General features: G+C 36.9%; 1 protein-coding gene across 6 annotated transcripts in view; it reads right to left on the minus strand.

Moving 5' to 3' along the window:
- UBAP2 (ubiquitin associated protein 2) overlaps positions 1-26,140 on the minus strand; it is a 101,977-nt gene that overhangs the window by 30,182 nt on the left and 45,655 nt on the right. For 3 of the 6 annotated variants that reach the window (XM_074330648.1, XM_074330645.1, XM_074330647.1), the window contains 6 exons: positions 25,961-26,114; positions 25,127-25,204; positions 11,239-11,293; positions 9,504-9,607; positions 4,137-4,202; positions 278-330 (listed from right to left, as the gene is read on the minus strand). In XM_074330648.1, coding sequence (XP_074186749.1) covers positions 278-330; positions 4,137-4,202; positions 9,504-9,607; positions 11,239-11,293; positions 25,127-25,204; positions 25,961-26,114 — 510 coding nt within the window. The remainder of the gene's footprint in view (positions 1-277; positions 331-4,136; positions 4,203-9,503; positions 9,608-11,238; positions 11,294-25,126; positions 25,205-25,960; positions 26,115-26,140) is intronic. The other 3 variants (XM_074330649.1, XM_074330650.1, XM_074330646.1) reach the window with 2 other exon arrangements.

Genomic DNA, 26,140 nt, shown 5'->3' on the forward strand with positions numbered 1-26,140 from the left:
ATTTTTTCAGTCCTATTTAACACCTGGTAATTTTTAAGTGGCCACTTTGAAACCAAGTTTCTTAAAAATCTAAAAACACCAACTTCCTTCTGAGAAGCATCTGCTTTTAAAAGAAACAAAAAAACAAAACAAAATAAAACAAAAAAAACCATGGTAATCACAGCTGTCTGAAAAGGAGCCAAGAACAGCCATAAGGTATCTCAGGCTTTATTCGAAATATGCATGCCCCTACCAGAAACCAAAGAAAGATGGGTCTGATCTGATACTAAACACTTACATCTTCAGTCCAGTCTTCTGTTGTCCACTCTTCCACAGAATTCTTCCAGGCTCCTGTTGACAAACAATCAAGCTTACACCACAAAGTCAAATGCCACCTAATTCCAAATGATTCCCTATTGTATACTGCACAAGATGTATCATGTATCTCATTAGCAATTTAGTTTACCATCCAAGAAATATGAGGTTCTTAATCTATTCTCAATAAAATTCGTCATGTTTTCAAATGCAACTTGGCTAGGTACTATCCACATAAACTCAAAGCAACACTTCAAATTAATTCTGCTTCAGTGTAGATCATATCTAGGCAATTCTGCCATGCATAAGATAGCATGGGCACAGCACAAACATATACATTAATTAAACAATGAGATCATTCCTTATATAAAAAATTTAAAACAGAACAGAATTTAATAAAGGCAGGTCTGCCTTGGACATTTTCGGGTGGATTACTGAATTATCAAATTTAGAGAAGTGTTCTTTTTTTTATTAGATATTAGCTCCACTGGATAGTTTTATAATAGGTCTCCAGCAAGCTGAACATTAGTCCTGCTCACATAAAGGTTGGTGCTCTAATTCCTCATGAGAAGGTACAGAGGATATGCTCAAACAGTTCTTAGAGAACAATCATCCATAAAACTGTCTAAAACTAAAATTAAGGCTTTAAAGAAAAGTATTGGTGTTCAAAAATGTTGACTTTAGTACTTCGAGATTATGTATAAATATAGGCCCACTAGTTTGAAGCATATATGCAAATACATACCTACGGAAAATGGTTTTAAAAGAAAATACACCAAAATATTAACCATAACAACCCCCAGGAAGCAGGATTGTGAATGTTTTCAGTTCCTTCAATGGGAAGAAATGAGTTGAACTTCTGACCTACAATGAGGTTTGTCTGTGGAAAAGAGAAAGGGGACAGCAGGAGGGGCACACTCCTGAGGAAAAGGCAGGTGACCAGATCTAATTTTCTTGGAATCATGTCAATAACCTAAAAACCAAGCACCTCGTAAATAAATGGGTAGTGTTATGTAGGAAAAGAGTCCTTGATAGAATGCTTTCAATAGGATGTCTCTAATTTAGGATTGGTTGTGGCAAACAAATGTAGACTCCATGGGTTTATGGAGCATGGCTCCCTGTAAAGTATCATCTAAGATATGACACTATATGGGTATAAAAGGGAAACGTTTCAAACCTGCAACATGCCGTGTGAAAAACCAACGCACATTACTCAGACAGCTTGTCTATTACTGTGGATCACAGGGCATATACATTACAGGAAGGAAGAACGTGCATGCGCAGATGCACTCCCTGCTCTTGTGTGCCTTTTGTTACATGTATCCTTTAGCTCTAACAACACATGCAAGTGGACTTGGGCAGTTCAAACCCACGTTGTTCTGCGGTCAACAGCATTTTTAATTCATGGTTGGGATTCTGTATACGTGGAGGGCCACTTTAAGTTATACAAGGATTTTCCACTGTGCAGGTGGTCAGCACCACTAATCCTTGTGTTGTTCAAGGGTCCACTGTAATAGTTGACAGAGAAAGATTTCAATATCTGAACTGGCAATCTGATCCTCTGTATTGGCTCTCTTGCCCTATCTTTAAACAGTTTCCATAGTTTCTCCAGAAATGTCATAAAGCAAATATGAGTTTATGTACATAAATGTATTAACACCTCTTTGAATTAACATATTTTCTTTAACAAAAGTAGAGAGAATAGATTAAGTGAAAAAACACAAGATGCAATTAGTTAGTCCCTGTTGGAAATCAGTACTAGAACCTTGTTCTCTAGACCTCTGCACAGGCCTCTTGGCACACTGTACATGAAGCTAAATGAATCTAAAGCAAGCTGTCCACCCACCTTCCACTCTTATCTTCCTTCTGCAATGACTTTAAGTACTGTAAGAGACCATTAGCATGAGAACTGCTACCTTAAGGTCAGGGTTAACAGCCCTTAGCTTAAAACAACCTAATTGTAAATTCCAGGATGTGGGCAGTTGCAGCACAGAGACCAGAAGTCCTGTAGCTTATCTTATACTCTTTGAAGCTATGTAAGTCCTGTAGTTTATCTTATACTCCTTAAAGCTATGTAAGTCCTGTAGTTTATCTTGTACTCCCTAAGACTATGGAAAATTACTGAGTGCCTTAAGAACGCTATAAAAACCCTTAGCTTTAAGGGCTTGGGGGTCCTTGTTGAAACCCGCTGCGTCGGGCAGAGACTGGGACCCCAGCTGGCTGGAAATAAACCTCGCTGTGTGACTTGCATTATCGTGTGTGTCCTCTGTCTGTCTGAGGGGTGGACGATTCCAGGCCTTAACAGTACTAATACATAATCTCTGGTTTTTTAATGTATTTCCTTCCAGACTTTTCTCTAAGCACGTGTATAGTTTTCAAAGTTCACAACTAGACTAAACTCAAAGTTTAGTGTTCTTGGTGCCACCTCCATCCAACCTACCCTATGCTCATGTTGTCAAATTCATCATGGGAGACAGTATTCTAACTTAAAGATTAACAAATTCTAAAAAAAGCAGGTTTGAACTAAGCAGTTTTAGGAACATTCTAATCAAGAAACAGGACAATTTCTTGCCTCAAAAATCATTCCTAAAACTTTTACTTTCAAGGCATCTAAAATGATAATAGGAAACCATTTATAGTGGAATTTTCCTTAGGAACGACCTCTTCCTCAGTCATCAACCAACCAATACTGGGTTAAAAATCTACACATTAAGCATGATGCTAGGTACTGAAGTCATAGCTCATTGGAAAGCCAATTAAAAGTCTTGTGAGGGATAAATTACATGAATGATAAATTACATGAAGCTGATTAATACACTGGAAATTTAGAGGACAAAGAAATTAAAGCCAGCATGTAGGAAAAAGCTTATGGGGTTAGATGAAGCACAGCAAAAACTCTGAAGACTGGAAAAATAGCTAAATAGATAGATACATACAGAAGGGATATTCCAGGGGAAAGAAACAATGATGAGGCATTACAAAAACCTATACATAAAAAATTAAAAGCATACTAAAGTTTAAAACACTTTCTTTTCCAAAAATTTTAAGTTGTGGTAAAATACTTGTAACGTAAAACTTACTATATTAATCATTTTTAAGTGTACAATTCAATGGCATTAAGTTAAACCATACTTTCTTATACATGATATATAAAGAGACTGGCCTACCACTTAGAGAAAAGTATTATGAAAATAATTAAAACACAAACGTAGACATGCAAAATTGGGCAGGCAGAAGACTATAAACACGTGTGTGCATAGTTGTAAGAATATAAGACGTGCAACATGGTAAAGTGGTATGGCAGGCAATAGAGGAGAAAGCCACATGTCAGAAGCCAGGACCAAGTTGTTGCAGTAACCCACCCTAATAATAGACTGTAACAAACACCAGACCTTAGATAGAAGAATGCGGGGTCAGGTCCTAATCCTAGTTTGGAATATTAGAATTTTACAGTAAGAGCTTGGTCCCCATTATAGGCCCATAGACCTATATACCTCAAACATATATGAAAACTTCAATGACAATGATTTTCAGTTTAAAACAATAAATTTGAGATGTATGCTTCATGTTCAATTTAACTTGATGTTAGTACATCAAAAGCACATATAAGGTAGCCATGAGGAAAAAGGAAAACGATGCAAAAATCTGTGGTGCCTTGAAGGCCAATCTGAAAAATATTTCCATAATCAAAAGCTGATAATTATTTTATCTAGTAGTTGTAAAAATACAGATGACAAATATTTATCTGATTAACTAGCCTGAAGAAAATGGAAGATAGAAGATACTGTAAGCATTTTATAAAATTCTCAACTAAGGAAATATTTTAAATAAAACATTCATACCTTTGTGTCCGTAAGAATTTTTGTTTGGCAGATTCTGAGCTACATTTTGAGCATTTGATGCCAGTTCTGTGGATCAATGTAAAATGGAAGGTTTTAACATATCACAACAATTAAGGTATTCATCAGAAGAGAAATTGGTCAGCAAACTAAACAGAGAAAGGAAAGCATCAAAGCTCAGTATACGCTATACATCTGAGGGAAACTTACTGCAATCCATACTGTGACAAGCCACTGTAAGTCAAGTATGAATCTTATTAGAAAGATGACCCTTGAACATTCAATTTGTATCAACTACTCTTGTTATTCCCAGGTTCACTGAGCTCCCTTCCCATTTGTCGAAGAGAGCATTCCAAATTATTTAACAGGTATATTTTTAAGTAAATTTATAAATAAACATTCTGACTTTCTTTCAGTCTTTCTATTTTGGCCTACCTCTAAGGAATGAACTTATTATAATGTGAAGAGTCAGGTTTCTGGGCCTGTAAGGCTGAGGGCTGGACGCAGAACTCTGTGTTATCAACAAGACAATGCTATTCTGTGAGGCCTCTAGAAAAATAGCCAGCACCCACCCCAGCTGAACAGACATCCTTTATCTGTACTCTGCAAACACAATTTGCTTATCTAAATGTTTTTCAGCAAGGAATCTGCTACTCTAAATGAGAATGAGGGGAAAGAGAGAGAGGAAACAGGAGACAGAAGGAAGAAGAAGAATAACAAAAAAGAAAAATAGCAGTTAATCAACTAATTCAAAATTATGTTTCAACACTTGGTTTGAAAATCAGTGATTTTGAATAAAGCCACTATAAACATCACATGCAGGTTTTTGTGTGGATGTATTTTCATTTCTCTTCAATAAAAACCTAGGGTTGGGATTGTTTTCTGTATGCTTTCACATCAGGAGAGTTATTTTGCCATCTTCCAACACTGGTACTGTTTTCTTTTAAAGCTATTTTAATGGATGAATGGTTGTAACCTACTGTGTTTTTAACTTGTATTTCCCCACTGACCAATGAAGATGAGCGTGTTTTTGTGTGCTTATTTGCCATCCATATATCTTCCTTTGTGAAATATCTGTTCACATCTTTTGCTCATTTTTTATTCTGAAATATAGATTTACAAGAAGCTACCTTTCACCCATTATCCCCCGATAATTACATCTCACATAACTATACAGTACAACATAATAGCCAAAAATTTGGCATAAAATGTCTATATAGTTTATGTCCGTTTTTTTATTGTAGTAAAATACACATTACACAAAATGTACCACGTTAAACCTTTTTTAAGTGTAGAAGTGATTTAGCATTAAGTACATTTGCATTGCTGTACAATCATCACCATTATCCATTTCCACAATTTTTTCATTTTTTTGTTCGTTTTTAATTGCTTATTTTATTGGGTTGTTTGCTTTCTTAATGAGTTGTCTTTATATATTCTGTATACAAGTCCCTTTTCAAATAGGGGTTTCATAAATATTTCCTCCTAAACTAAGCCTGTCCTTTTTTCTTATTCTCTTCTGAAGAACCAAGTTTTTCTATTATAACTTGTGTTTATTGTGCCCTATATAAGAAATATTTACCTAATCCAAGGTGGCTAAGATTGCTCCTCTATTTTCTTTAGAAGTTGTACTTTCAGGTTTCACATTTTGAGCTATTATCTACTTGTGGTTATTTTTTTTGTATACAGTATAATGCATGGCATTGAACTGTCTTGGAACCTTTGTCCAAAATCAATTTAGTCATGTATTTGTGGGTTTATTTCTAGACCTGCAATTACATAATTTATCTCGCCCTATGCTTTTTTCAATTCCACAGTCATGATTACCATAGCTTCAGAGTAAGTTCTTGAAATTGGGGAACATGAATATTTAAACTTTGCTGTTCTTCAAAGTTGTCTGGGCTATACTAGTTCCTACAAAAATTTTAGAACCAAGTTGTCAATTTACACAAAAAAATTGGGGAGTTTGAACTTGTACTAAACCTATGCCTCAACTGGGGAGGAATGACATTTCAACATTATGTCTTCCAATTTAGAAACACTGAATATCTCCCCCTTTTTTGGGGTCTGCTTTGATTGTTCTTATGTTGCATAATTTCCAACATACAAATCTTGCACCTCCTTTGTCAGACTTATATCTGATTACTTCATGTTTCTGTACTACTATAAATGGTACTTTTCATTTTCCTTTTATTCCAATTTGCAATTGTTCATTGCTAGTCTGGAAACAGTGTCCTGATTTTAGTGGTGTTTACACAATACATGCATTTGTTAAAATTCACTTACTTATACCTCTTTAAAAGGGTATTATTGTATATAAAATACATCTCAATAAACCTCACTTTTTAAAACAACAGTGGGGACAATTTTCATGTGGTGAATTACCATGGACTACAGTCCAAAGAACAAGTCAGTAAAACCTAAGCTTCACAATAGTGAGAATTGAAATATGTAAAAATGATATATCCTTCCATTTATTATTTCTTCTTAAATTTCTCAATTTTATATTTTAAGATGAGTTTACAGTTTATGCTTTCATAGGTAGAAGTCTTATCTTGCATATCATTAGACTTCTTCAAAGGCATCTGGTGTTTTTGTGTGTTTTTTTAATGTTTGTTATTTTGATGGTTACTTTTTTTAAAAAATAAATTTTATTGGAGAATATTGGGGGACAGTGTGTTTCTCCAGGGCCCATCAGCTCCAAGTCATTGTCCTTCAATCTAGTTGTGGAGGGTGCAGCTCAGCTCCAAGTCCAGTTGCCCTTTTCAATCTTTAGTTGCAGGGGGCACAGCCCACCATCCCACACGGAAATTGAACTGGCAACCTTGTTGAGAACTCACGCTCTAACCAACTGAGCCATCCGGCCAGCCGCCCGCATCTGGTGTTTTTGTTGAGACTACAAATTTTTTTCCCATTTTCTTTGTTTCCGGTTTGTAGAAATATATCTGTTTATTGAACTTCCATCTAGCACTTTTTAAAACTTTCTTAATTTACCTATAAATTCTTTTATATCATTACCATAAATGATAGGATTTTTCCTCCCTTTCTAAACCCTATGACTTTTCTTCTTTATTACTTATTGCAATGGTTGAAACTTCTGGTACAGTGAATAGAAATAGAGTAAGCACCTTTATTTTGTTCCAGAAGAAAAACATTCAACACATTACCATTAACTAATGTTTACAGTAAGTTTTATAGATTTCTCTTATTTGATTAAGGAAATTTCCTTGTATTACAGATTTGCCTGGCTTTATTAAAAAAATCAAGAATGGGTGTTGGGTTTTGTCAAGTGCCTTCCTTATTGAAATAATATGAATTTTCTCCTTTATTCTTTTAAAAGGATGAATAAGACTCGTTTTTTTGAGTTGTTGAGATATATTAGGTTGTTGCAAAAGTAACTGCAGTTTAAAGGCAGCTGTTTAGCTCAGTTGGTTAGAGCAAGGTGCTCTTAACAACAAGGTTGCCGGTTCGATACCCACATGGGGCAATGTGAGCTGCACCCTACACAACTAGATGGAAATAACTACTTGACTTGGAGCTGATTGGTCCTGGAAAAACACACTTAAGATTAATAGACATTTTAATTAATTAATTAATTAATTAAAAGTAAATCTAAATAAATAAAGAAAAGGTTAAAAATAATTGCAAAAACCACAATAAGTTTTGCACCAACCTAATAACTCACACAGCATAAAATGCACCCTTTTAAAGTGCACAAATGAGTAGTTTTTAATATATTCACAAGTTGTGCAACAATCAGGACTATCCCAGAATATTTTCATCACTCCAAAAAGTAATCTTGAACCCATTTGTATCTATTTTTCCCAAACATTCCCAGGCCTTGGCAACTACCAATCTTCTTTCTGTCTCTATGTACTCGCCTAATCTGGACATTTCACATAAATGAAATCATACAATTTAAAGTATATGCTCTTTTGTGACTGGTTCCTTTCATTTTGTATAATATTTCAAAGGTTCATCCATGCTGCCGCATGTATCAAGTACTTCATTCCTTTTTATGGCAGAATGAATATTCCAAAGTACGGATGATATACCACATTTTACTTATCCGTTCGTCCATTTGGTTTGTTTCCACTTTTTAGCTATCATGAGTTATGCTTCTATGAACATTTGTGTGAACCTAAGTCTTCTATTGTCTTGGATATATTATGTAGGAGTTGATTGATTTTAAATGCTAAACAAATTTGAATACCAGGTATAAATTTAACATCACCATGATGTATTACCCTTTTTCTATCTTACTGAATTCTATTTTCCAGTATTTTGGCTTAAGACTTCTACATCTGTGTTGAAGAGTGAGATTAATATGTAATTTCAAATGTTAACACAAAATATATTGACATAAAGTACCTTCCTATGATCTTTTAATATCTATATTAATTATAACTATTAAAGCAATTAATTATAAATTAGTATCAGTATTCCTTTTCTCATTCCTACAACTAATTATTTATGCTGCTTCTCCTTTCCCTATCAAGTTCTCAATAAGTTTATCATTTTATTAGTCTTTTCAAGTTACATTTATAACTTTTGTTGATTATTTCTACAGGATCTTTGATTTCTAGTTCATTGATTGTGCTTCTGTGATGGTGGACCTGCTTTATTTTTTGACCAGGTTGGTGTTATATGGAAGTGTCAAATTATGTCTTTATAAATATAATCAAATCGTTAATATATATTATCATGAATAAATTCTCCAAAGAGCTCTATTAAATAAACATGCTAATTAACAAGTATCTGCCCATTAATTTCAGAAAAGAAATAATCCAAAAACAGCAGGATACAGAAAAAACTGCAAAAGCAATTGTTGCCCCAAACTCATCTATCATCTACCACCCTGGCCAAATTTCAGTGTCCACCATTGGGAATGGTAAGTACTTTCAGTAACAAGTATTCTCCTAAGAAATTCTATAAATCCCCAAGACACACTATAGGGGGGTACCAGACCTATCAGGGGGATCACTTTGTAAATTACAGAAATGTTTAACCACTAAGCAGTACACCTGAAACTAGTAATACAGACTGTCACCTGTAATTTTTTAAAAAATTTTTAATACTATTAAATTCTTTTAAAATCCTTGACACACTGAGATTTGAGTGTGGGTTTGTACTGATTTACACAGATTGATTATAACCTCTTCCTCAGAGTGCAGAAGAGAAAAATACCTTATCGTCAATGAGATTTATAAGTGAGACTTTGGAGATTTAAGAACTAGCTAGCAGTATTGTCAGAGGTAGGACAGCAGGCTGTTTTTTATTATTCTCCAACAGCCACTTTGGTATCATCTTTGTATGTATGTTAACAGCTCAAACATTTAAAACCTATCTCTGACAAGAACAGACACTTACCACTTCCCTCTTCTGCACCATTCTGAGCAGCTTCCCAGACTACTGGTTTTGTCCCACACCCATCTTTAGGTGGAGAATCTGAATAGTCTGCAGGATTAAATGTCCTGGGGTTTGAAATAAAGAATAAAGGCAAATGAAGCAATCATCAAAGTCACAAAACTAACTGTACATCATCTTCCCCTAAAAAAGCTGTCCCTCCAAATAGCCACTATGGGACACTTCACCTGCCTTCTCCTATTTAATTATAGATAATTCCTCTGGCCACTGGGATGTAGATCTTCTGAACAGCAGAGGTTACCTATGAACCTTCCATGCACTCTTATATGATACCCCTACTTCCCAAAGTTGCTGTCCTGTGCAGCCTGAAGCAGGTGTGGAGTCATAATCATTCTAGGCAGAATGAGGGCTCTATTTAAAGCTCCCCTGAAAATTAAACCCAGACTTAAATAGGCAACAAGTCTTTTCTTCCCAAGTCAGACTCAAAGTTTGGCTTTGACTTTTACAACAGATGTATATGATCCTTTTGTATAGAAACAATGGACATAATTTTTTCAAAGAGTAAACAAACTGCTGTGAGCAGCCGACCGATGACTGGCAGCCGACTGCCGGGGGGTGGGGGTGGGCACAAGGCTAATACCAGCGTGGGCCAGGGAGCCGTGTCCTACACAACTACACTGAGAAACAACGGCTTGAACCGAAGTGGGGGGGGAGGGGAGGCGGAAGGGGGGGTAAGTAAACAAAAGTGTTTTGTTTAGTACCTTTTTTTCAATCCTAAACACCCATGATACAGAGGTCTAATTAGAGCCAAACTAAACACTACCTCTAAAATTTTCACAACAGAATGTTTTTTCCAGATTTATTATCATTGACAATTATTTTTTAATCACAAAAGAATGTTTTTGAAAGTAAACAGCAAAATCCATAAAAATAGCTTAAAGCTACTAGGCTCGGCCTACATGTGTGTTTGCTCCCAGTGTTTCAATCTCCCTTTGTCTACAGGGACCTCACAGAAATGGCAGGAGGTAGCAGCTGAAGGCACTGAGCCCCAACAGTGCTGCCCTGAAGCTATGGAGAAACGGAGGGATTTTCTTAGAACGATTTCCTTCCTTTTTTGACTGGCATCTACATAAGGCTCTGTTAAGGTACATAAAAACTTTTTTTCTAAAAATCCAGGGGGAGTTAATGTTTTAAAAGCAGCCAACAAAAAGTGAAAGAACAGTAAGAAATAATGAATAAACAACTAGTTATATCACTTTTTACTAACAGTATGGCCACTCTTCACTATTACGACTCAGGAAAAAAACTACTACTCTTACATAAACATTGTATTTACTTACCATTCAAGGGCAATTGCTGGATTTACCAACATAACTCTTATGCGGTTGTTTTCAGCTAGGAGTGATGGTGTACCTCCCTCCCAAGGAGACATTTTTGGTTGTCACAACTTGAGCGGGGTGCTGCTAGCATCTAGCAGGGAGAGGCCAGGGATGCTAAACATCCTACAACTTAAAGGACGCTTGACCACTTCAAGAAACTATTACCCAATCCAAAATGTCAACAGAGCAGGGCTAGAAACTCTGCTCTAAGGCCTACTGCAATACAATTTTATTTGTACTATTTTGCTTTTTTATAGTTTTCTCACCAGGATAAACTGGGTACACAATAGAGGAAGGAAAACCTTAGAGTAACAACTAGAGAAGGAAATAACTGCAAAAATAAGATGGCTAAGACTTACCCCATGCCTTGGGTTGAGAATCTTCCTGCCCCTCTCCCTCTGCCACGTCCAAATCCTTTTAACAAAAATTATACTGTAAAATAATACTTATATCTACACAATTATAACCTAACCAACTTCATCCTCTACTACACCTGCCCAAACAATACCGTCATTGTTCCTAATAGCACCATCAATCCCTCCAGTGCACCCAATCTGCTTGTCCCTACAGACAAAACTACCTACACCGTTATTGATTTAAAAGGACAGAAAAAAATTTAATGCTGCTTGTATAATACGTGATATGCAGCAACTTAACCTAGACAGGTTGGTTTGTGTGTGTGTGGTTTTTTTTTTAATGTTCTGGGTCTTTTAAAACCAGCTAGTGCAAACACCATGCTCTTTTAAAGCCTCTACTATAAAATGAAATGAGAAACAGAAAGAAAGAGAAAAGAGGAAACTGCTAAATAAACAGTACTATTAAATACCGTTTTTAACACTAGGATAACCAAAATAGGAGCAAGCAAGAGAGCTAGCAAGAAGAAATAGTTTTATTCAAAAACTCTTCAGTCTTTATTAATCAAAATCCTAAACTGTGGATAAAAGACCTAAATGTAAGAGCTAAAATTATACAACTCTTAGAAGAAAATATTGAACAAAAAGCTGCAGAGCATTGAGTTAATGATTTTTTGGATATGACACCAAAGGCACAAGCAAGAAAAGAAAAAAGTAGGCATTTGAGTTGTGCACCAAAAGACATTATCAACAGAGTACAAACGCAACCTGTATAATATTTGCACAGGATATATTCTCAACAGCACTAATCATTAGGGAAACCTGGCACCCATTATGATGGCTTACTATCAACAAAAAAAAGGAGAGAGAAAGAACACAAAGTAAGAAGGGTGAGCAAGGATGTAGAGAAATTGAAGCCCTTGTGCACTGTTAGGTGGGAAGATAAAATAGTGTAGTCACCATGGAAAACAGTACGGTAGTTCCCCAAAAAATTAAAAATAGAATTACCATATGATCTTGAAATTCCACTTCTGGATATATACCCAAGAGAATTTCAAAGTAGGGTCTGAACAAGATATTCGAACACTCATGTTCAAAGAATCCTTATTAACAATAGCCAAAAAATAGAAGCCACCCAAGTATGCATCAATGGATGAATGGATTAGCAAAATATGGTATATACATACAATGGAATGTTATTCAGCCTTAATAAAGAAGGAAATTCTGACACATGCTACAACATCAATGAACCTTGAGGCCATTGTGCTAAGTGAAATAGGCCAGTCAAAAAAGGACAAATAGGGGCCGGTGGTTCAGGAGGTTGGAGCTGCGTGCTCCCAACTCCGAAGGCTGCCGTTCGATTCCCACACAACCACAAGGTTGCCGGTTCAACTCCTCGAGTCCTGCAAGGGATGGTGGGCTCCGCCCCCTGCAACTAAGATTGAACATGGCACCTTGAGCTGAGCTGCCACCCCAATGGCTCAGTTGGTTGGAACGTGGGCTTTCAACCACAAGGTTGCCAGTTCGATTCCTCGACTCCCGCAAGGGATGGTGGGCAGAGAGAGCCCCTGCAACTAAGATTGAACACGGCACCTGGAGCTGAGCTGCCGCTGAGCTCCCGAATGGCTTGGTAGGTTGGAGCACGTCCTCTCAACCACAAGGTTGCCGGTTCAATTCCCGCAAGGGATGGTGGGCTGCGCCCCCTGCAACTAGCAATGGCAACTGGACGTGGAGCTGAGCTGCGCCCTCCACAACTAAGATTGAAAGGACAACAACTTGACTTGGAAAAAAGGCCTGGAAGTACACACTGTTCCCCAATAAAGTCCTATTCCCCTTCCGCAATAAAAATCTTTTTAAAAAAATGGACAAATATTTATGATTCCACTTATAAGGTATATAAGAATAGTCAAATTCAGAGAAAGGTGGCTGCCAGGGGCTATATTAGCCATGCTAATATAACTAAAATGTATATTAACCATGCATAGTTAACTTATCCAACAGTTCAAGTTAAACTACTAAAAATATGGTCTTGACAAAAGTCTACCCTATTCCCAGAGATAGGGAACTAGAGGAAAATGTTCTAAAAAGTAGAAGAATCCTAATAATGCATATTGTAGTACTGTCAAAAAGCAACGGCAAGACGTCACACACAGCTGCAAGACGTCACACACAGCTATTTCCACGGCCTACAAGGTCAAGAACGAAAACATTTAATTGTAAAAAAAACAAACAAAAAACACACACACCATGTGGTCTACCCATACAACAAGCTGTTGTTTGGCCATAAAAGGAATGAAGTACAGACACATGCTTCAACATGGATGAATCTTTAAAATATTAAGCTGGTGAAAGAAGCCAGTCACAAAAAAACCCACCATAAAATTCTATTTACATGATATGACCAGAACAGACAAATCTATACGGACAGAAAGTTGACTACTGGTTGTTTACTGCTAGGGTGGGATATGAGGAAAAGAACTGAGAGAATTGATAAAAGAGTACAGGCTTTCTTTTTGATGTGATGAAAATGTTCTGAAATTGATTATGATGATGGTTACATAATTCTATGAATATGCTAAAAATCACTGAATTGTATAATTTAAATGGGTGAATTGTACAGTATGTGATTATATCTCAAGAATATTTTTTTTGCTGTAATGAACACTGTTACCAAGGAAGAAAGCAAAAGAAAAAACATGACTGCTCATGATAAGTGGATTTATGTGCACTCATTATAACAAAAGAGAATTCACTTCAATGGCATGCATGTAGCAAATGGCACTAACAGTGGTTAAACAACAACTAAATAGTGGCAAAATTTTAAAACGGGATGCTAAGAAATAATTAAATGATAACCAAAATATCTGATCCAGAAAGCAAGATGTGCATGAAAGAGGAGAAAGGAATTTATAAAAGAAATACCTATCTTAAGGCCCAAAATTCAAGAAATCCTACAAATCCCCTGTAAACAGTCAGTATCAACTACATACATATCTCTGTCTTCAGATATGGAGAAGGTTATTACACCCAAGTATTAACCACGAACAAGCTAAATATCTTCTTTTCGGTAGATTTTTAAAAAATCAAACCCACCTATTTCCTATAAATTTTAGCAAGATAACAAAACTGTCTTTCCTAATCCTCTGGCTAGTAATGCTACCAATAACATTGTTTTCTGCATTTATACCATTTCCCTACACTGTTATCTGGTACAAAGAGCTGTTTTCACCTAACAGCTCAGAATAAAGATCCAGGGTCTTTCAATAGAGAAAAACAAGAGTAGAGAAGATTATCACAAAGAATACACCAATGTAATGATAAATGCTTTACCTTTTCTCCTAAGTCTCTCTATGGGGTCTGTACTACATCTATGTTAAATGATTGCTGAAGTTTTTAATTGTTAAATATTTGTATCTTTTACACTAAGGGCCAGAATAGAAAAGTTGCTCATTTCCCTTGGGGGAAAAAAGAAAAAGCCAAAACTCAGAGAACAACCAACCACCACTAATGGAGGCAGATCCTAACTGCAGACAGCCCCCTGGCACCGAACCTGTATAACTGTGTAACATAAACAGAAGCAAGTAGGGAGAGTGATCCTCATCTAAGATAGAAAGCAATCCCCTTCCCTCATCCCCAGAAGACTAGAAAGAGGGCTTTGATAATAGGCAAATGCGCCAGAAAGTACATGAACTTGAATTCATTACTGCACACTCTGGGTCCTGACTAGTTCTAAAGTTCTTTGTATCAACAAAAGTTCCCCAATATTCAGGACTGGTTCAATGATTAAAGATGGTTGGTGTGTTGACTATGAGCTGCCCCCATGTCCAAAACTCTGTTTGACCCACCAGAGAGCAGGGCAGCTCTGGGGCTAGCATAGCTTAGACTTGGAAGCCAGGCAAGTTGTGCCTCTCTGTCCCTGAATCAGGGTATATTCTCAGAGATATAGGAATAATTCACCTTCCCCAACCCTAAAGCAGCACAAATGAGACAAATGACAACAGCAAAATACCTCTGGGTTCAGTGAGGAAGAAAGCTTAGAATCTACCTTCATAACCCATATATTAGCTTTTCCTTAGCAAAAAAGTCTGATTATAAATGTGTCACAATAATTAATTCAAGAAAGAATTAATGAATTCTAATACTAATGAATAAAAATTTAATGAAAATGGTATTTACAGTCTCAAGAGTACTTCCTGCAGAAAAATACATATAAATTACAGGGGGGTGGGGAGTAGTAATTTTACAAAGGAGGAACTTGGCAGAAACCACCTTCCTTAAATAAAACTAACATCACTAGTAATGAGATAAACCTGTACTATGAGCCCTCTAATATGATACACTGAGTGAGGACAGTTATCATCACTTTGTGGTAAAGATGAATTCTATCCTGAAGAAATTTCTCAGATTGGTCTCGAAGGGCATTCTACAAGAATCCATATGCTTCAAAAGCATCATGGCCATAAAAGACTATTCCAGACTGATGAGCTGTTACTGAAGGACACTAAAAAGACATGGGAACTAAATATAATCTGTGATCCTAGATTGGATCCTGGACCAGAATTTTTTTTTTTTTTTGCTATATAAACATTAGCAAGATAACTGAAAAATTCTGAATAAGGCCTATAGATGCATCAGTAGTAATTCCCTGACTTTACTATTTTAAGATAGCTCTATAAGAGAATATCTTGTGGGGGGTGGGGGGTGGGAGATGAGGGTAAGGGGGATCGAATATATGGTGATGGAAGGAGAACTGACTCTGGGTGATGAACACACAATGGGATTTATAGATGATGTAATACAGAATTGTACACCTGAAGTCTATGTAATTTTACTAACAATTGTCACCTCAATAAATTTAAAAAAAAAAAAAAAGAATATCTTTTTTTCTTAGGAGACATACAATAAAACATTGAAAGATAAAATGGTATTATGTCTAGAATTTGTACTCACAGGTTTCAGAAGAAACAATAATACCACACAGAGAAAATGATAAAGCAAATGTAATAAAATCTTAAAATTTGGGGAATCTGGATGAACAGTATGCAAAATTGTATTTATTTCAAAATAAAATGTTAAAACCACACCCTAAGCACTTCTTTGTATATTTCATATTCCAATAAGTAGTGTGGTTTTTTTTAAAGCACACTCTTTTTATTTTACTTATTTATTTATTTATTTATTTACAGGACTTTATTGGGGAACAGTGTGTATTTTCCAGGACTTTTTTTTTCCAAGTCAAGTTGTTGTCCTTTCAATCTTAGCTGTGGAGGGTGCCGTTCAGCTTCAAGTTGTCTTTTCAGTCTTAGTTGTGGAGGGCACAGCTCAGCTCCAGGTCCAGTTGCCGTTGCTAGTTGCAGGGGGCGCAACCCACCATCCCTTGTGGGAGTCGAACCGGCAACCTTGGGGTTGAAAGGACGCACTCCAATCAACTGAGCCATCTGGGAGCTCAGTGGCAGCTCAGCTCAAGGTGCTGTGTTCAATCTTAGTTGCAGGGGGCACTGCCCACCATCCCTTGCGGGACTCAAGGAATTGAATTGGCAACCTTGTGGTTGAGAGTCCACTGGCCCATCTGGGAATTGAACCGGCAGCCTTCAGAGTTAGGAGCATGGAGCTCGAACTGCCTGAGCCACCGGGCCGACCCTCCAATAAGTAGTTTTTATTCTGTGGAAAATTCAAGTTGTTTTCCATGTTTGCACTAGCTGTTTGTTCCTTTCTACATAGAATGTACCTACCCAGATTTTCACATGGCTTTCTTCCTCCTCAGCTTAAATCCTACCTCCTCAGAGACTTCCCCAGGCAATTCAATCTAAAGGAGACTCTAGGGACAGTTGTAGACAACTACTGACAGTTGATCACATCAACAATCATTTTAAGTAAATCAAAAAGTGTTTTTACTTAACTGTCTCTCTTCCTTCCTTACCAGAATGTGAGGGACCATGTCTTAGTCATAGCAATATCTTCAACAATATAATAGGTACCTAAATATTAGTTGTTGCATTTAAAACTGTAATTTTCATAAATGTTATTTTTTCATGGATTAAACGCTTATATTTAGAAGCACAATAATAACGTCACTATTCAATTACAGGAAATAACCTAGCTGTTCAGCAGTTGATTTTAGAACATTGCATTTTCTCCAATACTTTTTGTACCAAGACCTGAGAAGGCACTGCAGAGGATTCAGATATTAAAACTCGAATGTCAGCACACAGTAGGTGCTCAATAATTATGTTTCAATTATATTATATAGACCACATTCACATATTAGTTTTAAAAGTAGAAGAACTAATTTGGATTGCTAAATACAAAATAGTAAAGTAAGTAAGGTAAAAGAGTGAAACGGGTTAGGGAGTAAACTATTGGTCCTTTTTCCACAGCATTATTTTTCTTCCATCCAGAGAGAAATCACCCTCCTGAAACCTCAAGTATAATTCACTACCTTACTTGACTCAATCTCACCAAAAGACAAGACAAAAACAATATACTTATGCCACCAAACCATGTACCAATAAATAAATTTACAGGAATAATAGAGGAATGAATGACTTGACTATAATTTCTCACTTATAATTTAGATAACTTGGAAATAACTTCATATAAACTACCCTTCAAGAAAGATGCGAATGTCATTTCTAATACATAAACACATTCTGGTATGGCATAGAAAATCGAACAGCCCATATCAAAGTCCACCTGAAAAGTATTGTAATATCTTCTTCTGCATAAAGCACATTCAACACTAAGTTAAATAAAATGATCAATAAAAATGATGAGCCATGCTAAATTTTATATTATTTTGGAGTCCTAAATATACCAAGACCAAAAAAGAAAGAGATAATTTACTTAAGGAAAAACATTCACACAGAAATACAAATAAATAAAAGATAGAAGAAGATATGATAGAAAGTAAAGGCCTATGAGATTTCAAGTCTGAAAATCGCAATACTGAAGAAGTCCTAAAATTATTATTTTTTAAATACACTGATGTAGACTACAAAAAATACCACTTATACACTATTCTCCATAAAACAGTAAACTCCTCTCTGCTTATCTCTTTTCTGCTTTTCAGAACAATGGTTGGGAAAAAACATGATTTTAGTTGCTCCTTCCCCTTTCATCACACAAGTGACCAACACAGGCCCATTCCTTTCAATAGATTTTTACAACCCTGGAGCTAAGCTTCAGGGAAGTCCTAGAAAAATTCAGTAGGACTGCCAACAGCCAGCAGCCCCTCTTTTCACCATGGGCAATCTATCAAAGGGCCTGATAGTAAACATCCGTACCTGACCTTCTAATATTTCAGCCTTAACCCAATTCCTTGGACAAATCCTCAACTTCAATCGCAATACCCCAAAATCTTTTAAAAGAGGTACTCTATAGGAATGCTTTCCCAGTGGTTTAGCTTCAATCTGGCTCCTTTCCACTTTTGTATAATCTTTAACTATCTAGTGAAGCCAGTTGATCCAGCCAAAAATAAAGTACAAAAAAAACAACAACAGTGTGGTCTCAATAGCTGGTTTTATATCAAGCTATTGTTAAAGATTCTGACTAGGAATATTAAGCTCCCATTTTTCACCTACCAAGTTCAAATGGACCATATTTTTTTATTGTTTGCATTCTGTTCCTATTCATTGTTAAATTTGCCAATGGGAAAATTCTATGAACAATCCCCACACAGTCCAGAAAAAAAAAAAGTCAAGTAAAACACAGATCCCTTGCAGAATTCATGTAACATTTATGATTAAGAAAATTTTACAGTGATTTTACTTGGACTGTTAAGTTTTATTTTAGTTTTATCTGCCTAAATAAAACCAAAGTAAACATATCAACTGTACCTCAAGGTAATAACACTAGTCAACCCAACTTCCATCTATATTCATGTCCATCAACTCACTGACTATTCCCTAAGATGTGTTTTTATAACAACAAATTTGTTCTATTTATAGTATGTCCTTCAGCAACCAATCTAAGTACTGTGACTAGATCCTCACTCTCAAAGGGCCAAACTGAAGGGTTTAGTAGTGCAGTAGTGGGAATTCACCCATGAAAATCTGACCATTTTTCTAAGAAGCCCATTAAGATCAGAAGAAGCATCTCAGGAATCAAATATCCTGGAAAAGAAAAACCTCTCCCTATTGCTAAGACACCCAGCTCTTATGTGCTCCTGAAACTTTAAAACAAAGGAATTTCACAGCAATTATCGTCTAACTAGAATCGGATGGTAAGGATTAATTAGGCACATGATATTGGTACTACTGTGTTTCCCCGAAAATAAGACCGGGTCTTATATTAATTTTTGCTCCAAAAGATGCATTAGGGCTTATTTTCAGGGGATGTCTTATTTTTTCATGTACAACAATCTACATTTATTCAAATACAGTCATGTCATCTTCTTCTGGAACATCGTCATAACATACTAAATCCATCTGTCTGGCTGACAATCTTAACTGGGGCTTATTTTCGGGGTAGGTCTTATTTTCAGGGAAACACAGTACACTGTGACTACCCTGACCTAAGAGGGATAGTAAAATTTATTGGCCAATAAGATCATTCTATTCTTTGTGTTACCTTCTGTTTTCTTTTCTTTCCAAGGCGGGCACTTTGAGGTCTAAGGCCTAAAAATCAAGAAGTATAGATGCCATCCATCTTCCTTACCATCTTTCTATTCTTAATGTGACAGTGATAATTTGGAATTTTCTCTATAAAAACTTGTTCCTAAATATACACAATAGTATGTAGTTTAAGCTGCTGGAACACAGAATTGAATTTAGTTTTTACTAATAACTACGTGGCATGTGACAAAGAACTTTATCCAGAACACTCCAAATCTCATGGATTTCTAACATGGTCTTCAATCTAACTTTAAGGTAAGTCAGTATCATTCAGGAACATGTCCAGTCATACAGTGAATACTTAATAAATACCAGCTAAGTGCAACATTTTGTAAAAAACACAATATTATTTGATAGCCAAGTACCTTTGAATGGTCAATATTTATCAAGTCCCAAAGGTTTACACACCAACTACCAGGGTTAGTTTCAAAAAAGCAAAGACCAAGACACTGAAGACAGCCCAGGCACAACTGCTACTCTCCTCCCCTAAAGACGCTGTTGTTTTCTCACAAAACACACAACTCACAATACCTTTCCACAAACTTTACATGAATTATAGAAAAATTATTTATTACAAGTGTCGATTCTTGCTCCTCTAAACATACAGCAAACATACAGGGAAAGGTATAGAAAAACCAGGGATATAAATGGGATTTTACTTCTTTGCTATAGTTCATATTTTTCATGCTATAAAACTTACCCCAATATTATGGTATGCATGATTTTTTGTGTAATAATTATCAAAATCTTAATCATGTATTATCCAAAAAAATTATAGGTTAGCATATTAAATCCATTCTGTTTAATATTTTTAAGCCAATACCATGAAGATAAAGCAAAAATTAAAGAGGAAAAGGGTGACTTACTGAAATTTTGGCAACTTGAAATTTTAGCAGATTTTTTTAACTTTTATTTATGTAAGTGTGTTTTTCCAGGACCCATCAGCTCCAAGTCACATAGCTGTTTCAATCTAATTGTGGAGGACACAGATCACAGTGGCCCATGTGGGGATTGAACCTGCAACCTTGTTGTTAAGAGCACCGCGCTCTAACCAACTGAGCTAACCGGCCGCCCCAGAAATGTTAGCAGATTTAATCACAAACGTAGATTAGTGTTCTGAGGGATAGCCAATGTGAAATCAGCAAGAGGAGCCCACTAGTCAAAGAATAAATGGAATGGGGACCTTAAAGAACCGTTTTTAAAGTACATTTTTTTAAGCATGTACTTCTTTAAAATACACTTTAAAATTTGCCAGCTACCCGACACACCAAAAACAACTGGGATGGGATAGACCAATCAACTGTTTTAAGGCTAATTCAACACACTGAGAGTAAATTAAGACATTAAATAACTTGCTACCCAACTTCTAAGAAGGAACTTGTTACATAAAGCAAAGGACATTTATCCTTTAATTATGAGGATGATGTAAACTATTAGTCCTGCACCACTATTCACTTACTATCAAACTGGACTTGACTGACATTCACTGAGCAAAATAATTGTATTTCTGTGCCTATTGTTTTTCCCCTCTTGCCCTGTGCTGAACATTGGGTACTAAGTGATTCAAAGACATCTCCAGACATAAACCACTACCCTTCAATAGCCTACTCAAATATATTTAAATATAGGTGTTATAATATAAAAATTATATCTCACTGAAGTTTATTTATATGTGGGAGAGGGTGGGCTTTTTTTTTTCCCCTTAATTTTTAAGTCTAACTGGGTTTATAAAGAGTCAGTCTGAGTCCCTTACCTTCTACTTTACATCCTTTCTTAAAGTTAACATGCTTGAATTAGGGATTTTAATGCTCAAGCCAGTATCATCCCTATATAAGATTTTATTTGGGGCCAGCCCTGCAGCTGGAGTGCTGTGCTCCTAACACCGAGGTCACCAGTTCGATTCCCACATAGGCCAGTGAGCTGTGCCCTCTACAGCTAAGATTGTAAACAACAGCCCTCCCTGGAGCTGGGCTGCCTTGAGCAGCCATAGGTCGGCATGAGCTGCCGTGGGCTACCATGTGATGCCAGGAGCATCGGCCGGCGTGAGCTGCTGTGAGTGGCCAACCGACAACCAGTGACCAACTGCCTCAGCTGGGGGGGGGGGTGGAACGCAAGGCTCACAATACCATCATGGGCCAGGGAGCTGTGTCCTACACAACTAGACTGAGAAACAACGGCTTGAACCGGAGTGAGGGGGTTAAGGGGGAGGCGGAGGAAGGGGAAAAAGAAAAAAAAAAGTTTATTGCCACGCAGCAGCCTACCCGTCTGTCTCCATGTACCTGCTCCTAAAGAAAGGAGAGTCTGTGAGATGGATCCTTTCAAGGACCTTGCTTCACCTTTGTGTTTGCACCTCATGTCTCCCTGTTTGTCCCCAAAAAGATGGCTGGTCAGTCAATGACGAGTAAGATTCCCCACAGTGGGGACAACTCAAGCCAGGCACAGTCAAGTGAGGACCAACAAGAGAACCCACGGGGTTCATAGAGGTGGGCAGAGCCCCCCACCTTCCCCAGACTAAGGAAAGCCTCTGCCTCTGTGGCTACATTCCTTCCCAAAATCTGCAGGGGAAGAGATTCAATGATGTGCTCTCCATCTATTCATATGCATATAGGTTCTGTCCCTTGGGGAAGTACATACTCCTGAGACTTGCAGTTCAGCTGCCTACAGGCAAGGGTGATTGGCTTGAATCAGTTTCCTATTACGATGTATAGGATTCACAGATCTTGAGATTGAAGAGCTTTATCTCCTTTACTTTTACTTCCCCACCTAACTAATAAAAGCTAATGCATAGGCCGATTAGGCGCCAGGCCCAGTCCTTGAGGCTGAAGGTCCCTTGGCCCAGCTTAAACTCTATTCATGGCTACTGTCTTTTCTTAACCCTGTGCCGCCCTCCTCGCTTCCCACAACCCTCATCGCACGGGACGTGACAGATTTTATTTGGTTTGGCTCCTTTCAATCCAGTCTCCCATAAGCTATTCAACAGTTCCCAGTAGACTTGGTTTCAGGGTTACCCACTAGTTGAGTCCTTCCATCATTCCATAATGGGAAGCATTTCCCACCACCTCTAATATTAAGAAGTTTGTCATCTCTGATGAAGGAAGGAGACAAGGCAGGTAACACCTACTACGCACTCTAACCCTCCCCTTCTTCCCTCGGTCTCTCTGAATAACGAGAGTTCCAGAATAAGATAGAACTAGTTCGAACTCTGACCCTGACCAAATAATTTGGTTCACTCAACTGTAAAATGGAAATAACAACAATCCTCAGATGGTTTTGTTGACGAATTAAATGAAAACACATGTAAATTACTAGCAAAATGCCTACTGCACAATGAAGCACTCACAGTAAATGTTAGCTATCATTATTTGTTCCAGTCCTGGCCAACTCACAAAGAGAAAAACATTCCAAAAACAGGTAATTCTAAAGACTTAGGTAATTGTCACAAAAACTCATTTCACTTAAAAAAAAAAAAAAGTGCTTAGCAGGCCTAGCTAGCTAACGGCCCTCAACATTGGAGAGACAAAGCAAGGTCCAACACTGCCCCTGAGCAGTCTTCTTGCCACAAAGAAAATCAGAACATGAAAATTATGTATGTTGCAGTACTCTTCTTGAATTCCGAGAGAAATCTTTTAAAAATTAAACTATAAAAACCAAGGTAAGGATTATGTTGAGAATTCCAGTTCAACTAATTCTAAAGCCATTGATGAACTTACTAAAAATTAACAACTCAATAATTAACTTAAATATCACTTTAAAAAAGTAAAAGGAAGACATAAAAGTACCTTCTGATGCAATGCAATATAGATACATAACACCACCTATGCTTACCTAAAAAACTGAGCACGATTTAATCTTTAAAGTTACATTTATAGTAAATATGAGGGCTAGAGGAATAAGCTAAATGACACCACAGAAACATAAAGACAAATGCAGAGTGTGAAACATGACATCCTACAAGACAAATGACATGGTTCTGACAACAAATCAATGTAAGGAGAAAAAAGTGGAGGTACAAAAAAGATGGGGAAGAACTACTCTAGATTAAAGAGAATCAAAATATGTAATGTATTAATCTTGTTTGGATCTTGATTCAAAGTAATCAATTATGAAAAGACATTTAAATATCAGGGAAATGTATGTATGGATTGAGCATCAGATGATAACAAAAGTTTACTATGGTTTTTTTAGATGTGAAAATAGCATTATGAATATATATGAAACTGTCTACATTTTTCAGAGGTGCTTTCCATAGTAATTAGGGGTAAGTGACCCAAAAATCTACTTTAATATATTTCTGTAGAGAAGGAAGGGAGGGAAGGATGGAAAAAGGGAGGGAGGGGACATATAAAGCAAATGTCTAAAACCCTTAAGCGCTGTTGAATAACAGTGAGAAGACATGGGGTTCATTTATCTACTCTCTCCACTTTTGTCTATGTTTAAATGGGTAATAATAGAAAAGGCTAGAAAAGGGAATTAAAATTAAAATCTACTTGATAATTCCAATCTTATTTTGACTATGCCTGACAAATTAGTACATAATTTTATCCTTTTCTGATCTCTGGAAATCATTTACCTTTGGCCCATGTAGTGGAACTTTAGTAAATGATAGCTAGATAAATGTACAGTCGAGGGAGTTGGTAGTATATGTACCACCTACATTACTTCTACGTTTAATATTTCTGAAAACAATTCTGTCACTATAAAATGTTCATTTGGAGAAGAGTCACCACTGCATTGAACATATCAAACGTGACATCAGTCAATTCAGGTAGCTCCTCCACTGACCCAAAAGAGGGTCTGCATATTACATCATATTCTTGATTTTATAACCCTGAGAAAATTCAGTCACAACTCTAAAGCATATGAAACTACATTCTTGAAGTGGCTTAATGACATCACAAATTACTAAATGTTAAGAAATGATCACTAACAGAAAACGGGGTGGGGAGGGGGTAATCAATGGGCAAATAATTTTAATTTTAAAACCAGTGGGTGAAGCACATTGGTTAAAGCCCAACATTAGAGAATAATGACATTGCAGTCAGTACTTCAAGTTCTAAATTATTCACATAAAGGGTCTTCTCAGCTCATTTGAAAACAACCAATAGGTCTCCTCAAAATTACTTCAAACACTTCATTCATAGGCATCAGTAAATGAATCAAAAGACTTCAGAAGGTGAACTGTTCTTTCAGAGTACACTGTCATGCCTTACTCAGAGGCCAGTATAGCAACAGCCTGGCTTCTTTCTATCACAACCATCTCCTTCCCACTTATTCTGTCTTACCTCTACCACGGACTCGCTTGCTACGGTCTGAAGGCTTGTCCCCTTGATTGCAATCAATTCCATTCTCTTCACCTCTAACTAAGGAAGAAAAGAGCACCTCTTACACATAATCAATTCAGACAGCTATTAAAGGCAAAAACAAAAAGACTTAAAAATGCTAAAATTTAACCAAAGGGTTCATACAACAGGAAAAACAAAACAAAACAAAAGTGGCTCGAAACTGAATGACAGCACACCTTGTTTAATTCATAGGTGAAAATTCTGAAATTATAATGGGGCTGGTCCGGTGGCTCAGGTGGTTGGAACGCTGTGCTCTTAATGCCAAAGTCGCCAGTTCAATTCCCACATGGGCCAGTGAGCTGTGCCCTCTACAGCTAAGATTGTAAACAACGGCTCTCCCTGGAGCTGGGCTGCTGTGGGCTGCGATGGGCTGCTGAGCGCTGCAGCAGGTAGGTTTATACAGCAGATTGTGTTGTTTTGGGTAAATGATGCCAAAACTTAGGTTAAATGGAAGAAAATCTTCCATATTCAACAACTTTCTGCTTAACCTAACCCTTGCCTATATCATAAGTATTTGTAAGTTAGAAAGAATAAACAGCTTCACCCATCAGTAAATGAAAAACCTTTAAAATCAGAGGATGCACGTGATCCACAACAGAAGGCAGTCTTAGGACACGCAACACAAGTACCTACAGCCCAGGTCAGTGCTGACAGGAAAAATAACAAATGTTGCATTGAGGAAGCGGGTTTATGGGCATTCGTTGGAACATTCAGCTTTTCAGTACCCATGAAAATTTTCATCACAAAAAGTTGAGGGAAAAGGTCTATACTTACACTCTCTCCCACGATTGCCGCCTCTTCCTTTCCGGTTGTTGTTTCCACGTCCACGACTCACTTCTCTCTCACTTCTCTTCTCTCTATTCTCTTTATTTTCTGAGCTTTCTTTTCCAAAATTCTTCTTCTTCCCCCCTACAGTCTCCCATGAAGTCTACCGAAGATAAGAGTTGTCATTCA

The sequence above is a fragment of the Rhinolophus sinicus genome, linkage group LG04 (assembly GCF_036562045.2).
Source record: "Rhinolophus sinicus isolate RSC01 linkage group LG04, ASM3656204v1, whole genome shotgun sequence".
Classification (NCBI taxonomy): Eukaryota; Metazoa; Chordata; class Mammalia; order Chiroptera; family Rhinolophidae; genus Rhinolophus; species Rhinolophus sinicus.